We start from the raw sequence: 22,630 nt of genomic DNA, 5'->3' as shown, positions 1-22,630 counted from the left end.
TGGATCTCCTTGCAGTCCAAGGGACTCTCAAGAGTCTTCTCCAACACCACAGTTCAAAAGCATCAACTCTTTGGCACTCAGTTTTCTTCACAGTCCAACTCGCACATCCATACATGACTACTGGAAAAACCATAGCTTTGACTAGACGGACCTTTGTTGGCAAAGTAATGTCTCTGCTTTTTAATATGCTGTCTAGGTTGCTCATAGCTTTTCTTCCAAGGAGAAAGCGTCTATTAATTTCATGGCTGCAGTCACCATCTGCAGTGATTTTGGAGCCCCCAAAAATAAATTCTCTCACTGTTTCCATTTTTCCCCTTCTATTTGCCATGAAGTGATGGGACCAGATTCCATGATCTTTGTTTTTTGAATGTTGAGTTTTAAGCCAACTTTTTCACTCTCCTCTTTCATCAAGAGGCTTTTTAGTTCCTCTTCGCTTTCTGCTATAAGGGTGGCACCATCTGTGTATTGAGGTTATTGATACATCTCTCAGAAATCTTGACTCCAGCTTGTGCTTCATCCAGCCTGGCATTTTGCATGATGTACTCTGCATATAAGTTAAATAAGCAGGGTGACAATATACAGCCTTGACGTACTCCCTTTCCTATTTGGAACCAGTCTGTTGTTCCATGTCCAGTTCTAACTGTTGCTTCTTGACCTTCCTACAGATTTCTCAGGAGGCAGGTCAGGTGGTCTGGTATTCCCATCGCCTTAAGAATTTTCCAGAGTTTGTTGTGATCCACACAGTCAAAGGCTTTGATAATCAATAAAGCAAAAGTATATGTTTTTCTGGAATTCTCTTGCTTTTTCTGTGATGTTGGCAGTTTGATCTGTGGTTCATCTGCTTTTTCCAAATCCAGCTTGAACATCTGGAAGTTCACAGTTCACGTACTTTCGAAGCCTGAGTTGGAGAATTTTGAGCATTATTTTCCTAGAATGTGAGATGAGTACGATTGTGCTTTGGCATTGCCTTTCTTTGGGATTGGAATGAAAACTGATGTTTTTCAGTCCTATGGCCACTGCTGAATTTTCTAAATTTGCTGGCATATTGAGTGCAGCACTTTCACAGCATCATCTTTTAGGTTGTGAAATAACTCAGCTGGAATTTCATCACCTCCACTAGCTTTGTTCATAGTGATGCTTCCTAAGGCCCACTTGACTTTGCACTCCAGGATGTCTGGCTTTAGGTGAGCGATCATACCATCGTGGTTATCTGGGTCATGAAGATCTTTTTGTAGAGTCCTTCTGTGTATTCTTGCCACCTCTTCTTAATATCTTCTGCTTCTGTTAGGTCCATACCATTTCAGTCCTTTATTGTGCCCACCTTTGCATGAAATGTTCCCTTGGCATCTCTAATTTTCTTGAAGAGATCTCGAGTCTTTCCCATTCTATTGTTTTCCTCTATTTCTTTGCACTGATCACTTAGGAAGGCTTTCTTATCTTTCCTTACTATTCTTTGGAACTCTGCATTCAAATGGGCGTATCTTTCCTTTTCTTCTTTGTTTTTCGCTTCTCTTCTTTACTCAGCTATTTGTAAGGCCTCCTCAAACAACCACTTAGCCTTTTTGCATTTCTTTTTCTTGGGGATGATCTTGATCACTGCCTCCTGTACAATGTCATGAACCCTCTGTCCATAGTTCTTCAGGCACTCTGTCTATCAGATCTAATCCCTTGAACCTATTTGTCACTGTATAATCATAAGAGATTTGATTCAGATCATACCTGAATGGTCTAGTGGTTTTCCCTACTTTCGTCAATTTAAGTCTGAATTTGGCAATAAGGAGTTCATGAACTGAGCCACCTTCAACTCCCGGTCCTGTTTTTGTTGATTGTATAGAGCTTCTCCATCTTTGGCTGCAAAGAATATAATCAATCTGATTTTGGTGTTGACCTTCTGGTGATGTCCGTGTGTAGAGTCTTCTCTTGTGTTGTTGGAAGAGGGTGTTTGCTATGACCAGTGTGTTCTCTTGGTAAAACTATTAGCCATTGACCTGCTTCATTCTGTACTCCAAGGCCAAACTTGCCTGTTACTCCAGGTGTTTCTTGACTTCTTTTGTACTCCAGTCCCCTATGATGAAAAGGACACCTTTTTTTGGTGTTAGTTCTAGACGGTCTTGTAGGTCATCATAGAACCATTCAGCTTCAGCTTCTTCGGCATTACTGGTTGGGGTACAGACTTGGATTATTGTGATACTGAATGGTTTGCCTTGGAAACGAACAGAGATCATTCTGTCATTTTTGAGACTGCACCCAAGTACTTCATTTTGGACTCTATTGTTGACTATGAGGGCCACTTCATTTTTCTAAGAGATTCTTGCCCACAGTAGTAGGTATAAGAGCAGTGACCCCACAAGAGACTGACCCTGACTTGCCTGTGAGTGTCCAGGAGTCTCTGGCAGAAGCATGGGTCAGCAACGGCCTGCTGCAGGGTCGGGGGCACTGAGTATAGCAGTGCCTGCATGGGACCTTTTGAAGGAGGTCACTGATATTATCTTCATTATCTCCACCATAGTTTGGCCTCAGGTCAAACAACAGGGAGGTACCACAGCCCCATCCATCAACAGAAAATTGGCTTAAAGATTTACTGAGCATGGCCCTGCCCATCAGAACAAGACCCAGTTTCTCTCACAGTTAGCCTCCCCTATCAGAAAGCTTCCATAAGCCTCTTATCCTTATCCATCAGAGAATGGACAGAATGAAACCCACAATCACAGAAAACTAATCAAACTGATCACATGGACCACAGCCTTGTCTAACTCAGTGAAACTATGAGCCATGTCTTGTAGGGCCACCCAAGACAGATGGGTCATGATGGAGAATTCTGATAAAATGTGGTCCACTGGAGAAGGCAATGGCAAACCACTTAAGTATTCTTGCCTTGAGAAGCCCACGAACAGTATGAAAAGGCAAAAAGATAGGACACTGAAAGATGAACTTCCCAAGTCGGTAGGTGCCCAATACGCTACTGGAGAAGAGTGGAAAAATAACTCCAGAAAGAATGAAGAGACGGAGCCAAAGCACAAACAACGCTCAGGTGTGGATGTGACTGGTGATGGAAGTAAAGTACGAGGCATAAAGAGCTCTACTGCATAGGAACCTGGAATGTTAGGTCCACGAATCAAGGTAAGTTAGAAGTGGTCAAACAGGAGGTGGCAAGAGTGAACATTAACATACACACATTACTATATATAAAATGGACAACCAACAAGGACCTACTGTACAGCACAGAGAACTCCACTCAGTGTTTGGTGATAAATATAAGGGAACTGCAGAAGCAGCATCCATCTGAACAGCTATGGTATTTTTAAAGGCCCAAAAAACAAACATTTTCTGTTAAGCAAAGAAAGAAAGAAAGCGACAGTTAAAAAAAAGGTAAGGAAATGAAGCATTAAATTATCTTTGGATCTGACCAATATCTCCTAAAATATCAGAACATAGTAACTCTTCCCTGAAAGTCTTAGGTATTTTGGGACTTTGGAAAACAGAATAATTTCTGTGTAAGCATATTAGATTATCGTAAAGGTACCGAAGAGTCCTTGTTTTCAAAAAAAAAAACACACGTGCATTTTAAGATTATTATATTTTGTTATTCTTTAAAGTATGGAAATAAATTTTCTCTAACAAAATTTATTAGTAAAAAATCTGCAAAGTTAATGCTACTTGGCCACTGGCTCCCATTATAAGATTAAAGAATTTGCACATAAGAGAAATTCTCAAAGTCACTATGGACAACTTACAGTAATATTGGGTAACTAGGCCTATGAAGCCAGCTAGGAAGGTCTTTCTCCATAAGAGTCCGTATTAGGAGATACTAGATGTTTGCCCTGTTTTTCCTTATTGGTAGAGGTTTTTCACTGGCTCAGGGTTGAGACTTGTAAATTCCAGCTATGACGTAACTTGACCTCAGTCTGAAAATGACCTAATCTCCATTTTTCACATTATTGAAGCTGCTTGCCACCTCCTTTAGGGTTCCTTTAAGCTCTAATCTGGCATGTTCAAAAGTATCTTAAGTGAGGGCTTTGTGTAATACATGCCATTTTTCCAGAGTAAAAACTTCCTTATTGAAAACTCTGGAAATTAAAATTCACTATTGTGAGTTACAGTAAAATCTGGGACAGATTCAACTATATATTGAAGTCTCTGAAGCTGAACTGAGTTAAATTACATGAAATACATAATTTATGAAATAAAATATCATAAACTGCCTTCTGGATATTATATTTTATAAACTATCTCAGATGTACACAAAAACATTTCATAATCTACCTGGAAGGTGCTGGTTTAAGAAGATGATTTTGACAGTGCTATCAAAGGCAAGAAAAAAGATTCCCAAAGGCACTTATGGATCATTCTTCCATGGTAGTCTTTCATAATATGATAGTACATAAAAATAAGCTTACTAAAAATAAAATGTGAATGTGTATATCAGGTCTATGGAAAATGTCAACTTCTCAAATATAAAGCAGCAAAAAAAATAACATAAAGGAAAAACTGAGGGACCCATTTTTTAATTTAAAACTGATATAACTGAAAACTAGAGAAGCTAAAATTAAAAGGGGAAAACAGACTGATGACCTATAATACAACAGTGGGTTAATATGCTATGCAAAGCCTTTCATAATTTACAAAAATACAAGGTACTAAAATATATGAGAAAGGATAAAAACAAAATATAGAAAGTGCCACCAGGGACACTATAAATTGATATCAACCCTTTTGGAAAGCAACATGGCAAACTGTATTTGGAACCATGAAAATATTCTCATCACTAAAATTTTTTCCTAAGTAAATAACAGAGCAACAAATAACAACACTGCAACAAATACTAGCAGCATTAGCCATGACATCAAAAAATTTTAAGCAACCTCCTAAATTCTCAATGATGGGCATAATACCTGAAAAGAATTTTAAGTCATAACCTTATCTTCAAAGAGCTTTGGGAGCAACATGTGTATATGAAAAGATTCCACCACAGGACAATAAGTGATAATTGGTAAAAAAGTGGTCCAGGTAACCCTAATTCAGAAGAGAAAGAAATCATTTCCCACTTCCCACTGTGTGATCAATGAAGAAAAAATGGAACTCATGCTGGCCCTGGAAGTGAGGGTAAGATTCTCATTAGCAGAAAAGAGGACAGCACTTCAGATAAAAATAAAATAGTAATATGCTCTACTGAACAGTACAGTAAAGGGGATCGTCTGTTGGATATTAACATGTCTTTCTCAAAAAATAATATAAAAATCGTTTGAGGGACAAACAAGTTAGGCTAAGACTGTAGTAGGCTACAGCACCAAAGTTTTTATGCATGATCAGAATTGAGGTTTTATTTTATTTTAAAGTCTTTACTGAATTTGTTACGATATTCCTTCTGTTATTTATGTTCTATCAGGGATAGAACCTGCATCCCCTGGCCTGGAAGGGGACCGCCAGGGAAGTCCCCCAGACCCAGGTTTTTAGAAAGACCACACTGGCTTGAGCGTGAAGGCAGGGCTGCAGGTAGGACATGGGAAGATAGGAGTCAAGATGCCTTTTAGAAAGCTATTCTAATAGCCCAGGCGAGAAGCTGGAGAGCTAAACTTTACACATCTGCGTTAGGAACAGAGAGGAACGGCTGTTATGAGGAATACTTAGCAGACAGAATCAACTGATTGGATTGAAGAACTAGCAATTGACTGGATGCTAGCCTCATGGGAATACAGTCAAAGATAACACTGCATTGATGCCATTGAAACTTCTATTTTGGCCAACTCTCCATATATTACAATAGATCAAAAGAGAAGGGAAACACGTTTGGGTTAGACGGTAAGGAAGAAAATGAATTTGGTTGTGCACAAATTGAATGTGAAGTTCCTAGGAGCCAACTGGTTGGAGATTTTCCAGCAAGAAGTTAGAAATATAGATCCAGGGTATGAGAAGGGGATGCATGGGGTAGCTGCAGCTATGGGAACTACAGAAAATGTTCAGAGAGACCCCACCCAGCTGGACAGGGTGAAGTCCAGGACAACGCCAGTACTGAGAGAGTGCCCAGAGTTGGAGGGGCTGTTGAAGGGAACTGGGAGAAATCAGGTGCCTAGAGCCATGGAAACCAAGGGGTGGTGAGGACCCAGCTGGGAAAGACTCAGACATCAGCATCCGATGCTCCAGGAACAGCAGAGAAAATGAAGTTTCCTAACAGATCACCAGCCTGGCCATGGGGAAGCCACATGTGGCCTCGTAACGGTCACTTCAGCTGGGCAGTGATGCCAGGTTGTTCTCATTCATTTATTTATCCATTCGGCCTCTTTCCTCTTTCTTCCAGTGATATATATTGTGTTCTTGCCACTACCATGCTAACACCAAGGACTCCAACAAGCTCCCTGACATCAAGAAACACTGATATAAAACAAATAAGTGTAATGATGCTAACTATGGGGCTGAGCTATGATTGGAGGTTGAGGAAATAGAGACAGCAAATGCAGATATTTCTTATGAAGGAAAAGCTCGTAGTTGAGAGGTAAGCAGGACAAAGCCAAGGATTGTTCAGACTGTGAGAGATTTGCGTGTCTGTTGGCTGGGGGGTTGAGTGAGGAGATGCTAATGGCAGAACAGGTGGAGTGTTTGCCATCAGCAGATCCTGTCAAAACCCGTGCGATGCGACCTGCAATCCTCACCATGACTCAATGAGCTAAGAACGAACAGACCTCTTCTCCAAGGGCGCACGGATGCACAAGGAGTGAGGCAGTTTGCTCAGGGCCACCCCCAGCTTAACCATGGCACGGCCGTGCACCCACAGGAGGGCACCCATGAGTGCCGTCCTCACAGAGAGCAGGGAGGCCCAGGGGAGGGGAGCAGGAGGAAAGAGAGCAGCAGAGCCCAGGATCAGTGGGTCACGGGAGATAAGCCAGAACAGATGGAAGGGCAGGAGCAGGACCACAGAGAGAAACACAATAAAGATCATGGGCTGTATCCTCTGTGGACTCTAAGCAAAGTACGACACAAAACGCTTTGCCTGTAGCCTGGCTTCTAGGCAAGAAAACTGGCTTGAAGCCTGCTATATGGGACACGTGTCCTAAAGGACCTCGCCTAAGATGGATAAAGATGTGGTACATACATACAATGGAATATTTCTCAGCCATAAAAATGCACAAAATTGGGTCATTTGCAGAGGTGTGGACAGACTTAGAGACTCATACAGACTGAAGTAAGTCAGGAAGAGAAAAACAAATATTGCATACATGTGGAATCTAGGGAAATGGTACCAATAAACCTATCTACAGGGCAGGAATAGAGGCGCAGACACAGAGAACGGACATGTGGACAGAGAGGGAAGGGGAGGGTGGGACAAACGGGGAGATTAGGATTAACACATGCACACGACCATGTGCAAAATAGATAGCTAGTAGGATGCTGCTGTATAGCATAGGGAACTCAGCTCCAGGCTCTGTGATGATCCAGAGGGTTGGGATGGGGGTGGGGTGGGAGGGAGGCTCACGAGAGGGTGTGTGTGGGTGTGTGGGTGTGTGGGTATGGGTGTGTGTGTGTGTGGGTGTGTGGGTGTAGCTCATTTACTCTGTTGTACAGCAGCAACTAACACAACATTGTAAAGCAATTATTCTCTAAGAAAAAAATGAAGAGAAGTTGTACAGTAATGTAAAGCAGGAGCAAATACAGATGCTATAAAAAGAAAACAGAAGACAAACTGAAAAAGAAAAACTAAGATATATGTTTTTAGCTTAGGAGCGTAACAGTACAGGGAAGAGATGACAGGAGTCAGTGGCAGGAATATGAGGAGCTATTATTTAATTTTTTAAAAACCTTTTTGCATCTTTCAAAGCTTTCTATAATGCTCACTGCATAAAAATGTGTTACTCCTTCAGTTAAAAAAAAAAAGTAACATTTTTAAAACAGTATTGAGAACTCAAAAACTATAATAATGGTGGTAAAAAAGGAACAAGCAAACTGAAGAGGTGTCTTAAACAGGACGAACAGTAAATGACGACAGCTTGGATCTGTGGGATGAAGAAAAGGAGACGCCAAGGGTGATATTGAGTTAGATGGCAACACCATTTAACAGGATCCAGAGACGAGAAGAAGGTGCAATTCTGAATAAGCTTAAAGAAGGGGATTACATCTGTATGTGATAGGATGAAAGGACTCAGGATCAGAGGGCCACCTAATGTAAACAGCCGATGCACTGGAAAAGACACTGATGCTGGGAAAGACTGAAGGCAGAAGGAGGCGACAGAGGATGAGATGGTTGGATGGCATCACCGACTCAATGGACGTGAGCTTGAGCAAGCTCCAGGAGACAGCGAAGGACAAGAAAGCCTGGCGTGCTGTAGTCCATGGGGTCGCAAAGAGTCCGACAGGACGTAGTGACAGAACAACCACAAATAGGGTGACTATATCCAGGTAACTGAAGTGATGAAGAAAGGTCTGATCTGGGACTAACTGGCCCTAAAAGAGTGGTAAAAATGATGGAATTGATGATGTCACAGTAGATGATCCAAAGACAGGAGAGTGAAGAAAGTGTTTAAAGGTGAGGCAAGTCAAGAGGAAAACAGAAAGTCACTCTTTGAACACCTTAAAATCACTGGTACAGCAAGAAACACCAAAATTCAGAGGCAAAAGTTATTTAAAAAGCCACAAAGTTCCTCCTCAAAATATTTATTAATTACAAAGGGGAAAAGAGTAACTTTAGAGTGAAGATAACTAGCAGACACTCCTTAACCAACAGGTTAACCTCACCAGCTACAAGACACGGCAACATCACACACTCTTGAAATGATGCCCCAAGAAGGACACAAACTCACTTCTGTGGCATCCTTGCCACAAATGCATAACTTCAACCTAAACACCAGGTAAACCCAAGTTGAAGGACACTTTACAAAATAACTGACCAGTACTCCTCCAACTGTCAAGTCATTAAAGACAAAGACTTAAGAACTGTCGGAGCTTGGAGAAAAAGGAGGAGGCAGGATAGCTAAATGCAGTGTTTGGAAACTCAAAAAAGAGGGGATATATGTAAACATGTAGCTGATTCACTTTGCTGTACAGCAGAAACTAACACAACACTGTAAAGCAACCATATTCCAATAAAAAATTTTTTAAAGATTTTTCAAAAAATAAAAAATAATAAAGATAAATGCAATGTGTGATTCTGAAACAGCAACAACAAAAGGCCGATGGTGGAGAAACTGATGGAAGCCAAATAAAGCCCATAGTTTAGTTGCCAGTATTGTTCTCAAGTTAGTTTTTACTTTGATAATTGTGCCTTGGCTGTGTAAGATGGTCCCTCGTGGGAAGCTGGGTCAAGGGCATATGGGAACCTTCCATCTCTGTGACACTTCTATTAAGTCCAAATTAATTGCAAAATTAAAACTCTTAAGAATGAGGCAGGCGTCCTGCAAAAAATAAAACTGAAGCCTTTCTTCAAATATTATACTAATACAACTGCCATGAGAATATTTTTAATGAAAACATAAAAATATCAGAAGAAAAGGAGAGGAAGAATTTTATAATCTGAGTCGAGAGGACAAGCAGCATGAAACTCAAGCCATAAATGAAAAGACTGATCCATTTTGATTATATAATTTTGTTAAATCTGGCCAAAAAAAAACCCACACAATAAACAAAATCACTAAAGGACAAGCTGGAAAAAAACTTACTTGAAATTAGTATCACAAAGGGCTAAAATCTTAAAAAAAAAAAAAAAAAGTCCTAGAAGTCAATAAAAAAAAAAAAAATCCCAACCTGGTAGAAAAATGGACAAAAGCTATGGAGAAAAAAATAGATATGGAAAGATGAAATTTAACACTATAAGGTACATGCTTTTCTTAACAGATTGGCAAATGACAAAACATTTGGTAACACACTGTCTCATAGAAAAACAGCCACTCTCATACATTACTAATGGAGAGGACAAACTGGTACTGCTTCTATGAAGAGAAATTTTCCAATAGCTCTTAAAAATTTAGTGCCTGTACTTCTCTCTCCAGCAATATTACTTCTAGGAATTGATCCTGTGCATATTCCCCTACACGAGTGGAAAACTCAACATCCAAGGATATTCCCTTCAAAACTGTTTCTAATAACAAAGGATCGGACACAACCTAAAGGCCCATAGATAAAAGACTGGTTAAATTAAAAAATGGTACATTGTGTAAGTGATACTCTGAAGTCAGGAAAAAGGTTGCAGTGGTTCTAGACTCATGTTATGGTATATTGTTAAGTGTGTAAAGCATAGCGCCAGTGTGTGAGCAAAGAACATTAACTTACAGGCAAATGATATGTATATTCTTGACAAACACTGGTGTCTCTGAGAGGATGGATATTTAAAAAATTAGTGAACTACTGGCCACAGGGGGATTTTAGAGAGGCATGTTTTATAGTTTTCCAAACTTAAACTTAAAAAAATCTTTAAATAGAGCAGAGAGAGAGGCATAGAGTCAGGGAGTGAATTAGAGGAAAAAAGTACTGATAGATGACAACATGTCAGGGGGAAAGTTGCCAAGGGAGGTGGGGGCCCTGGAAATCATGACTGGAGAGATTCCCTAACTTTGCGGTGAAGTGTGGGTTTATTCCTGAGAGGTTACTTCTGATGGGGACTTGGGAAAAGCCCTTAGGAATCAAGCAGTGCCCATGGCGGGGGCGGGCGGGGGAGGGCGGGCGGGCGGGGGCAGGGGACAGCATGTCACAGCTTGGGAGCCCAGGAACCCAGGGACTTGTTTCTAATACAGGCAGGTCTCACGAACATATTAACTTACTCGTATCCAGAACAGCACACTTGCACATTTCTACCCTATTGCTTAGAGGAAACTCTGGCTCTTTCAGACCTACATTCACACCAGATGTTAAAGGATGTTACTGAGACAGTAAAAAGGTCAATGGACGCCAGGGATTGGGGCATGGAGGGATGAATAAACAGATTACAGAGGATTTTTAGGGCAGTGAAACCATCGTATATGATACCACAGTCATGGATACCCATCATTATACCTTTGTCCGAACCCACAGAACGTACAACACCAAGAGTGAGCCCTTGTGCAAACTATGGACTTGGGGTGATAATGACCTGTCAATGTAGGCTCATCGACTGTAACAAATGTACCCCTCTGGTGATAATGGAAAAGGCTGTTCATGGGTGGATGCAAGGGGGTATGGGAAGGGAAAGCTGCTCAGCCGTGTCCGACTCTTTGCGACCCCATAGACTATACAGTCCATGCAATTCGCCAGGCCAGAATACTGGAATGGGTAGCCTTTCCCTTCTTCAGGGGATCTTCCCGACCCAGGAATTGAACCAGGGTCTCCTGCATTCCAGGTGGATTCTTTACCAGCTGAGCTACCAGGGAGTTCCCCAGGATATGGGAAAACTCTGTACTTTCTGCTCAGTTTTGCCCCCAACTTAAAACTGCACTAATAATAAAAGTCTATTTAAAGGTGTGGGGGAGGGGAGCGCCTATTCTTCAACACACATCCCTGATGCTTGAGCATTTGATAAAGAACAATCAATCTGTGCTTGGGATTTATATATCATGTTGTATATAATATTACATCTTTCTCCTAAGAGTTCAAAGGTTTTAAATGTTCCTCCTTCATTTATCCTCACATCCTCACACCTACAGTGGAATATAAACAGTGTAAAATTGGGTAGAAAGAGGCACTATCGGGAGAATGAGGCCAAGTCTCAAGATGAATCACTTGCAGAAATAGACCTGCAATTCAACTTTCCCTATTGAGCATCATGATTTTTTCAAACATATAAAGGCCATGTTGAAAGCAAACAATTAGGAGTGTCATCTATGGTCTACCCTGAAGTGTATGTGTGTGCATGTGTGTATACATAAACATACATGCACAGATAGATACACAATCACGCATTCATGCATACACACACCCTTACTCATATAATCTCACTCACACACACATACACACACACACCCTTACTCATATAATCTCACACACACACACACACACACACACACATACCCCTTACTCATATAATCACACACACACACACACACACACACACACACATACACACATACACCTTACTCATATAATCATACTCCAGCCTAAGGGCCAGCTTTATCCTGGCTGGCTAAACTTAGGCATTTTTTTAAGCCAAACTTAGGCACAATAATAGTAAAATAGTGAAACTGACTATTAGCCATTATAAATAAAGAAACTCACATATGTCATTGTCAGAATTTCTAGTCTGAGATAAGTGAGAACAAACAAACTTACAAAACACAATTACAAGTCAAATATACTTGTCACTGCTCCCACTAAAAGGATTTAATTTAAAACATCATCATATTGGAAGGAGAAAAGAGAAGCTAATAACATGCATCGACTTTTACATAAAATTAGTATGTAAAGTGGGAGCTAGGAACCTAATGATGAATATGAAGCAACGGCTCGCATTTTATCAGACTAAGCAAAAACGTAATTGACAAAGAGGCAAATCTAAATGAATTTCCAGCTATTTCAACACTAAATGCAGCTGCATGCTAATTGTCAGCATTACAGATGAAAAAATGCATTTAAACTGGAAAAAATTTTAAATGCAGCCAATAAGAAAACTTACCTACTTTACTGATGTTACCATTTATTTAATCAGAAAAAAGGTTTTTTTTTTTCCCAAAAAGGAATTTTTAACATCAGATTATTCCATCTGCAGTTACTTCAAACTGATTGAGGAGAAAAGTGTTTGGAGACAAATGAAAATATTAAAGTGTTTCTGGGAGCGGTATCTGCTGCTCTTGGAATTAAACCGAGGTTAAAAAACATTCATTTTCAAGAAGAAGCCAATACAACAATATTTAAGAGCCACTGAGAATATTTTATATGTGTATATATATATATATGTACATACATAGGTACACACACACATATATATGTAACAATCAGTTTTCTGTACACCAGGAACTAACATAATACTGTAAATCAACTGTACTTCAACTTTAAAAGGCCACTAAGAATACCCCACTTGGTATCTTATGTCAGTGGCAGTTATGAGACCAAACTCTGGCAGAAGCCTTCTTGAGTTCAAATCCCAACTCCTTCTTGCTGTGTGACCCTGGCAGATCACTTAACCACACTGTGCCTCATTTTTCTCATCTTACTGTGAGGGTGATTAACAGTACCTACCTCCTAGGATCATTGTAAGAATGAAATACGTTCACATATGCCACACACATGCTCCATATCTGTGAGCGATCATTATTATCACCGCTCAGGACAGCAGTCTCTTAGGGTAGGTATTCTTTTGTACTAAAAAACTGACCAAGAAGATGGTAGCAACATGTCATGATTCTGATGGTCCCCTGGATAAAAACTACTGTCATATCCCACCTCTCATACCTTCTTCCTGGTCGATGGGAATCATGGGAATATCTTTGCTACTTCTGAGTATAGATCGATCCTTGGTGATAAACTGACTGAGGTACCCCTCTCCCATGAAATGTTGCACAAGTGACTCTAGACCAGAAGCTGCCAACTGCAGGATATTTGAGAAGGTGCTCTGAGATTCTGGCATATCTTCCCTGCAACACCATCAACCCTTAAAGTGACAATTTAGGTGACTGGGCACACACCTGACTTTGCACCTGATCTTTATCCAGACCCCTTGGAATATCTCACCAAATTATTTGTCCTGCATTTTCCAAGGTCATGAAAAGGACAGGGCACAAAAATCAAAGCTGATAACAGAAAGGTTTTATGTTCATTCTTCCCCTTTAATTTACTGGAAGTTCCAGCATCTGAATAGAAGGAAAAAGGCCAAGTCTGCAGGCATCTTGGCAGGGTGACGAGTCATCGCAAAGAGAAGCGAATTCCCACAAAATAAACACACCAAACCCAGGCTTCTCTCACGTGCAGTCAAACTGTGAGTGGACTGGCACCCCTGCCAAGGGATCAAGGGAAGAGAAATGGGAGAAAGACAAAGGAAGCCCTGAGCCTTGAATCACATACAAATTCTGATTTCAAAGGAGGACCAGAGTGCTTGCCTGTGCGCAGTCAGGGCATGGCATTTGTCCAGGGTCCAGACAGACCACAGGGCCTGGCAAATATACCTGGAGTAGGGATAAACTCAGGGTGAAATCAAGCTCTCCCCACCTTCTCAACGTCCTTTTCCATGTTCCTTTGTGCTATTACTTCATCAGGACCTTGAGACTTCAACTTAGAAAAATCTACTCTCCAAAGAGGATCGCTTACCTCTCAGCATGAATTTAATCACAGTATGTTTCTCCAAATTATTTTGCTTCACTTATATTTCTAAGATGATAAGAGACTTCCCGCCCTGTTCAAATGGGGTCGGTCCTGAAATAAGACTGAGGAAAGCTACTCTGAGGAGGAAATCTACTCTGCTTGCATAAGACATCAGGTCTCATCTGTGGACCCAGATAGTCCTATCTTCACTGTGTGAGTGCTCAGTTGCTAAGTCATGTCCAACTCTTTATGATCCCAGGACTGTAGCTCGTCAGGCTCCTCCGTCCTTGGGATTCTCCAGGCAAGAATACTGGAGTGGGTTGCCATGCCCTCCTCCAGGGGATCTTCCTGATCCAGGAATGGAACTCGAGTCTCTTGCATTGGCAGGTGGGTTCTTTACCACTGAACCACCCGGGAAGACTTATTTCCACATGAAATGTCTAAAACAGATAATGACTGTTAACCTCAGTTAAACTTAATAAAAATAAACTGAGCAGATTAATTCCTCAAACACCACAGAAAAACAACAATCCTTTATATTTAGAATTACTCAAACCTCAGAATAATTTTAAAATTTAAATGTATCATATTGGAAAGAATAGCCAACAAACCTAATTTTTTGAGCCAACATCACCACTCATGTAACCATAGACACATGTCACTTGAATTTTCAGGCCTCAGTCTCCAGTGATCAAAATTAATAGCTTTGATATCTAACATTCCTTTCAACTCAAAATTTTCATGAATCATTAATTATTTGCAGTTCACGTACTAGCAGACACGTGGGAGCAAAAGTTCAATTTGCAGCTAGCAATAAATATGAACCATTTGAATAAAGATACAAAATATGGACTTTTAAAATTAATGTAGCATAGGTATGAGAAAAAATAGAGAGGATGCTGTAGAATTAAGACAGTTTTTCCTTCAGTCCATTATATAAGTTACCTGATCTAATATTACTAGGTTTTGTTTTGTTTTCCACTGTTGTACAGCCACATGAACTTCCAAATGTGTAACATACAAGGACCACAGCCACAAGACTAGATGTTAGCTCCTGGAGTTCAAGCAAGAAATGCCGAGAATAACATGAACTTATGGGAACAGAGGCGATACCCTCCAGGGTCCCTTGGGAGGTCTCTCCCAGTGCTTACCTTCCAGCAGTTGGTCCAGGCTGGAAATCTTCTTGAGTCCATCAATGGTGTAGATTGTTCTCACTCCCTGGGGCAAATTCACGTTATCCGACAGAGTTCGGGTCAAATCAGCCAGCAGGGCCTCAAAAGATCGGAACCGGTCTGGGGAAATGGCATACACAATCCCTTTGAAGTAGCGATCTCCGTTTCGATAGAAACGCACTTTCTTGGCCTTCTTCTCAGAGCTGAGGGTCTGCAGCGTGCGGGTGCGGTAGAAGCTGCAGTGGGCGCTGTGCGTGGGGCTGGGCAGCCCGTTCACCCGTGACCCTCGGCTGTACCTCTGGGCCTTGTCCCGCTCATCAAAGTGCTCCAGCTCCATGTCTCTGCCAAAGGACATGACTGCGGTTAGAGCTGAACCTGGGAGGCACAGAAACAGAAACAGCCACACACAGGTGTTATTTTAGCATCCAGACTGGGAAGGCTCAGCTTGACAGCAGCTGATGGAACACTGCTATAACAGGCGATATGTTTCATATGAGTGATCAACTTGGGAGAGAAAAGACAAATATTTAGGAGAGGCAGACCCAGTGGAAACGGATTACTAATCAACCCTTGTTTTTGTTAGAATACAGCTGGTATGCATTGAGCACCTAGAACATCTGGCTTTGAACTGCTCTTATTTCCGATAGTCACAACAAACCTTTCAAAGTTTATTTATTATTAACCCCATACACAGATAAAGAAACTGAGGCACAGAAAAATTTCTCCCAAATTTCTCCAAATAATACAGTTGAGAAATGCTTGAACAAAGAACTCTGACCCAGGTGTGTCTGACTCCAAGGCTCCCTGAAGGTTAATCCCGATGGTAGGTAGGACATGAGCCTTCACGTCAGTCCGGGGCTAAATATAAAAGATACAGCAGTGGGGGTGGACCAGGAATCAAAAGAGGGCAGGTAACATTTAACGGTCAGATTTTAGGGATTTCCCTGGTGGTCTAGTGGTTGTGAATCCACCTTCCAATGCAGGGGATGTGGGTTCGATAGCTGGTCGGGGAATTAAGATTCCATAAACTGGGGAGGAACTAGGCTCCCACACAGCAACCACAGAGCCCACGGGCTCCAGGTGCCACACGCCACAGCTAGAGAGGAGCCTGCGGGCTTCGAGGAAGACCCTCACGCTGCAGCCAAGACCAAAGACAGCCAAAAATAAATTAATGAATAAATATTTTTTTTTAAAGTCAGATTGTAAACATTTTACCCAGTGTTTGTAGTCTCCATGGCCAGACCAAGAGCAAAAAAATCCATAGGTTCTACCAATTTAAAAGCAATTTTCCTACATGGTGGTTTAGTCGCTAAGTCGTGTCCAACTTTTGTGACCCCATGGAATGTAGCCCGCCAGGCTCCTCTGTCCATGGAATTCTCCAGGCAAGAATACTGGAGTGGGCTGCCAAGTCCCTCTCCAGGGGATCTTCCTGACCCAGGGATCAAACCAGTGTCTCCTGCATCGCAGGCAGATTCTTTATCACTGTGCCATCTGGGAATTTCCTACGTAGTCAATCGAAATTTATTTAAAAAGTGGACTCACAGTAACTCATTTACTTATACTTAATGCTTCGGATAAGGTGGATTTTAAAAAAGGCAGAAAAAAAAGTAAAAGATGGGGAGAAAGGGAAGGAGGGAGGGATGGAGAGGAGAAAGAAAAGGAAAAGCAACAGCAATAACAAAATAAAACCAAAAAGGAATCAAAGTTACTTCTTCTTTGGGGCACTCAGCCCTTCTTTCCACTGAGACTCTGTCTTTGTGTGGAGGAAATCGAGGCTTAAAGACGCTGATCCAGACTTGATCCAGGATGAACTGTGCAACCTGGAGAAATCTACTTGTTCAGCATCATTAAGCCCGGGTTTCCTCCGTCACACGTGGGAAACACGATAGTACCTACCTCACAGTTAATATCAGCTATTAAATAAGTGAATACACATGAAACACTTGGGGTAATGTCTAGACTGTGATAAGTATTAATATTTTTAATTAATAGAATTTGCTTTTCTGTTCGTGACCCACAGTTCCATTTGACTTTGGACGGAGCTGCGTCGTGGGCAAGCTGCCTGTGGGATTATTTCACCCTTGCTCAGCGGTTAGCTGACGAAGGCTTGTGCTGTTGCCCTTCACAGGTGATCTGTGTTTTAATAGGACAATCTAGAGGATGGGAAAACCTCAGCATTCAAAGAAAGAAGTCTTAATGACAAAATTTCAGGCACAATGAAACAGACTATAAGGGAAATGAAAACAGGGGGCAAGAACTTTATGTCGTTGTTGTTCAATTGCTCAGTCGTGTCTGACTCTTTGCGACCCCATGGACCGCAGCACACCAGGCTTCCCTGTCCTCCACCACCTCCTGGAGTTAGTGCCCCCCAAACCCCACAATGAAGACGATGTCGCTGTTCTGAAGGTCAGTCCAAACCAACCCAAAGCCCTGACAAGCCTCCCTGACCTTTCCTTCACCCTCCGTAAACTGACCTCTGATCTATGCTGCTAAGTCGCTTCAGTCGTGTCCGACTCTGTGTGACCCCATAGACGGCAGCCCACCCACGTCCCTGGGATTCTCCAGGCAAGAATACTGGAGTGGGTTGCCATTTCCTTCTCCAGTGCATGAAAGGGAAAATTGAAAGTGAAGTCGCTCAGTCGTGTCCGACTCTTAGCGACTCCATGGACTGTAGCCTACCAGGCTCCTCCATCCATGGGATTTTCCAGGCAAGAGTACTGGAGTGGGGTGCCATTGCCTTCTCCCTGATCTATGCAGAGCGACTAAAAATTCATGCTCAAAATCTTCATGCACTGCTAAAGACTGTGCACTCCTGAAATGCATAGTGGAAAAAGCTCACTTTTATCGGATGTCTGTGATGTGCCTAACGCTATCAGGTGGCAATCAATTGCTGTGTGACATGCTAAAAATGCCCTCTAGACCTCATGACAGTCCAGTGAGGGAGGGGATGTTATTGTGACCGAGGGTGAGTAGGGGCTGTATCCACGTGCCAAAGTCATAACTGAGGGCCTTGGGACTTGAACCCGGATTTACTCCAGCTGACTCTGAAGCTGGCACCCCCGCTCCCTCCTTTCTGACCCGAGCTCTGTGTCTAGAGGCCTAGACCCCCTGCCAGTGGCCGCTCATCACATGTAAAGCAGGCTTTTGAAAGACTTTGCTCCTCTTGGGCAGACCACTTAAACTGCCAGAGAGACTCCATGTGCACAGAGACCAGGAAGGTCATCAGGCCTCCAATGTCTCCATCTGTGCACCCTGATGGGGGCGGGGGGAAGAGCAGTGCAGTGAGATTCAATCTGGAGTGATGAGTTCAGGGCACGTTTTTTCTCCAAACATGAAAACTACCCCTTGCCACTTAATACCCTGGACAGACTAAATTGGCATTTTCCAGGGACCTCCCTGGCAGTCCAGTGGTTAAGACTCTGCACTTTCAATGCAGGGGGGCGAGGGTTCATTCCCTGGTCAAGGAACTGAGATGCCACATGCAGTGAGGCAAGGCCAATAAATTAACTAACAATAAGAATGATAAAATAACTTTATTAAAATAAAAAAAATTTGCATTTTCCAGAAAAAAATTTACCACATGTAAGTATGAACTGGTTTTACTGATTTTGAAGTTAGATAACTTCAAAACAATTATCAGTTGATATCCGATCCTTCAGATAGCTAGTAACTGAGTAAACAGAATATTTTGCCCATGATATAACTGCTCCTACGCTTATTAATTATTTGTTTTTAAAAGGCGTTCTTTTGTCTTCCAAAAGGGCGTGTGTGTTGGGGCGATGACGCTGCCAGTACTCAAACAGCAATGCCAATTCACTAGGTTCCTCAAACTTCGTCAAGTATAAACGCCAGATTGACTGTTGAAGGTTTTATTTTTAAAGGCAGTGATAAATCTTCCTACCTTAGGCATTTCCTCTCAAATCCAAATAAGCCGAAACACACAGGACATGCGGAAAGGATGGTCCAACTGTGTTGCCAGAGTGCAAATCTAATTCCAAGGGGCTCTTGTTGATTTGTAATTGGCAAAGGTCAAATGATTTAGCAATTGTTGGAATTCCCTTGAGGGAAAGGCTTCTAGAACCAAGAATTTCACACCAGACCCCCCCCCCCAAAAAAAAGATCAATTTAGAACAGAAAAGTTGATTTTGTTTTATTTGTACATTTCCCAAACGGGATCAGGCATTCAACCACAGCGGGGCCAAGATCTTTTACTTCCCTTCACTGAGCCTGCTCCAAAGTAGGCAATGATGTTGGTGACAAAGAAAAACCACACTCCCAGTGAAATCATTCTGAAGGCTACAGCTACCACTAAATGAATGTCAAAAACCACACTACACATCCTCGTGTTCCAGATATTATGTGTGGCATTAAAATAGGTGCTCTCTCCCTTGCTTGGCTGGCTCAGCAATTTCAATGGATTAGTCATCTATTTGAATCAAGAGCACCTGGGGAAGATTCACCGGACTTACACAGCCACCTAAGGACCACAGCCACCCAGTCACAGACCATAGATGGCCAAGAGTCTGGGCACAGGTGTGTCCTGATACCATAAAGGTAACTGCAAGGCCTGAGCCAGGGAGCCCGTAGACGCCTGGGCGGGGATACCTTGGCCTGGCTCTTATCAACAGATTTTCCTATAAACACTGCCAGGCCAAGAAATCGGTGTCTTAGATGGTTCTCTGTGGCATTTCTCACCATCGTGAAGAACCTCTGCGTTCATCCTTCTCTAGATGAGCACATGAGTTCCTGTTCACAGATTATACTCATACACTCACTCACACACACACCCCCCAAGAAATAATCTGGCATAAAGACTACCGTGTTTATAAATGTTTATAAAAATCTATATAGATGCTGGACCTAGAGATTCCAAGGCACATTTGCCAGTAGGAACAGGATGTGGGGGAGATGGACAGGCGTGCAATACAAGGAGCGCACACACCTTCAGAGTGCATGCACCACCCTGGACACGGCTATATCACAGGATGAGAGCGTACCTTTCACAATGTTCCTACACATAACCTCTCTCAGAATCTTCTCTGACCCGCATTCATGCGACATTTCATACTTAAAACGCTGTCCTACTTTCCCGAGGAAAGGAGATATATTTAGGAACATTCATAAAACGTATTCAGAGAACACCCTGCGGCGTGGCCACTGAACGCGTGTGCACCATAATCTGGACACACGTTCACAGGTGCTGGGAGAGGGAGCCGGTGTGAACGAAATCTTTCATCTGCTCCATCTCCTACAAGTATCTCCCCGCCCAAACCAGCAGCGATTCGGAGCAAACCTGGTTTTCCACCGCCGCCCTTTTTGTGGGGCAATGCGGGGCTGTGCGTGCGCTCCCACTAGGAGGAGAATGCCATTTCCTCTCCGCAGGCTTTTTAGCACTGCGGGCACTAATTTGTACAGGAGGCAGCTTCGCAGTCCCCGAAGGAACTTGAGACCCCGCAAATGTACTCGCTACATCCACGCTGCAACCCCCCGCCCCCCCCACGCAGGAACCCCCGTCCTCCACCCTCCGGGCCGGCGGGAGAGCGCACACACAATAAGAGGCCTGGCCCGGCCACTCCTTCTGGGCGCAGACTTGGTCCCCGCTCCGCGGCCAGTTCTGACAATGACCAACACCTCGCCCGGCCCCTGCGCCCTAGTTCTCCACTAACAACGCAGCGACCGGGAGCCTGGGCACCCCGCTCGCCCGACTCCCCGATTCCAGCGCGGCGGTGGCACCAGACAAAAGAGGCAGGTGCCCGCGGCCCCGGGGCCGCCCGCACACAGCGCCCCCGGCCGGGGCAGGACGGGGCAGCGCCTTTCGAGGAACGGAGGGCAGCCGGGCGCGGCGGCGGCGGCCGAGGGGGCGCCCACTGGCCCTCCGCGCCCGCGCTCCCCCGGCGCCCCGCGGCTGCGGGAGAAGCGGGCACTGCCCGGCCCCCGGCGGGGCCCCCGGCCGGCCCTCCCCACCGCTCCCTTTCCCGGGCGAAGGCAAACCACGCACCGGTCCGCGGAGAGACGCCGCCGGGGGTCTTGGTGGCTGCGCTCGGGCCGCCTCGTGCGCTGTCCTCGCCGGGCTGGGCGCGGCCGGGCTGCGGGGCCGGGGCTGGGCGGCGGCGGCGGCGGCGGGAGCGCGGGCGTCTGGGCTGCGGCCGCTAGAGCAGGGATGCGCCTCGGCCGGTCCTCATTGAAATGCGGCGCTTCGCACAGCCTCACTCCTGCCTCTCTCCGGAGGAGGGCGGCGGCGGCGGCGGGCGCGCTCCCTTTTCTTGTGGCTCACTCGCTCGCCCGCCCCGCTCCCTCCTTCTCCTCCTCCGCGTGCGCGCCCCGCGCCCCCGCCCCTCCAGGCCGGGCGCACCCACCACGGCTGCGCCCCGGGCCCCCGCCTCCCGCGCCCTCGCCTGCCGCGGCAACCTCGGTGCGTCTGGCTGGACAATCCCCCTGACCTCCCCGGGCCCCGGGTGTGCTTTTCTGGAGACAGGGGCGGTCGGTGGTGGACCTGGGGACCGGGAGAGAGAACGTGGACCGCGTCTGAACCGGGAAACGTGCACGGCGGAGACGTGAGGTGTGTCCTCCTTCAGGGCAGGCCGGAGCGGGGGTTGGGGGTAAATTTCTCCCCTCACGGTACACATACTTCCCTGTGACCTCATGGTTTGACGCCATTCCCAGAACTGTGGAAGCCAACGAGATGGCCTTGTCATCAGTTCTCACCCAGGACACATCCATGCAGCATCTCTCGCGAGGACCATGCCCAGACCCTCCCTCCCTACCGACACCCTCAGGCCCCCTAATTGGGAAGGGCCAGATCTGCACATAGATCCCACCCATCAACTCCACTGGAACCCGGGACTTGAGTCATCCTTGAAACTGTGACCTCTGCTTGGAGCTGAATATGTCACAGCAGGCCTTTGATAACTCAGAGGCCAAGTTTCGCTACTGGACACCTCGTAGCTGCCAAGGCTGGCGGTCAGCGCTGGAAAGCCCCGTGAACTCACATAAGCCTTCCCTCCCGGAGCAGGAATGTTCTCAGAGCCCAGGCTGCTCACAGCTTCCTCCACATTTTGCACAAAAGTCCAAGGAGTGGGATCAGGTCACAGACTTCCGTGAAACCTTAGCCTGGTTCAGTGGGCTGCCTGAATTCCGGTCCAGTTAATCTCCTGACTGTGGGCCATGTCCCTTGAGACGTGTGGGTGTGTGTGAGCTAAGTCACTTCAGTCATGTCCCACTCTTTGCGACCCCCATGGACCGTAGCCCACCAGACTCCTCTGTCCATTGAT

General features: G+C 44.3%; 1 protein-coding gene across 5 annotated transcripts in view; it reads right to left on the bottom strand.

Annotated features, from left to right (window-relative positions):
- The window catches only part of DCLK1 (doublecortin like kinase 1), a 345,430-nt gene extending 323,705 nt beyond the window's left edge, over window positions 1–21,725 (bottom strand). For 2 of the 5 annotated variants that reach the window (XM_081551841.1, XM_081551843.1), the window contains exons 1-2: window positions 21,358–21,695; window positions 15,339–15,700 (exon numbers count right to left, since the gene is read on the bottom strand). In XM_081551841.1, the coding sequence (XP_081407967.1) occupies window positions 15,339–15,696 (358 nt within the window). In that variant the 5' untranslated portion in view covers window positions 15,697–15,700; window positions 21,358–21,695. Of the gene's footprint in view, window positions 1–15,338; window positions 15,735–21,350 lie in introns of all 5 variants that reach the window. The other 3 variants (XM_081551840.1, XM_081551842.1, XM_081551839.1) reach the window with 3 other exon arrangements.
- Window positions 21,726–22,630: the final 905 nt, after the last annotated feature.

The sequence above is a fragment of the Giraffa tippelskirchi genome, chromosome 12, assembly GCF_054371585.1.
Source record: "Giraffa tippelskirchi isolate mGirTip1 chromosome 12, T2T-mGirTip1v1.2.pri, whole genome shotgun sequence".
Classification (NCBI taxonomy): domain Eukaryota; kingdom Metazoa; phylum Chordata; class Mammalia; order Artiodactyla; family Giraffidae; genus Giraffa; species Giraffa tippelskirchi.
Note: the sequence above shows the minus strand (reverse complement) of the source record. Positions and strands in the feature narration are given on the sequence as shown.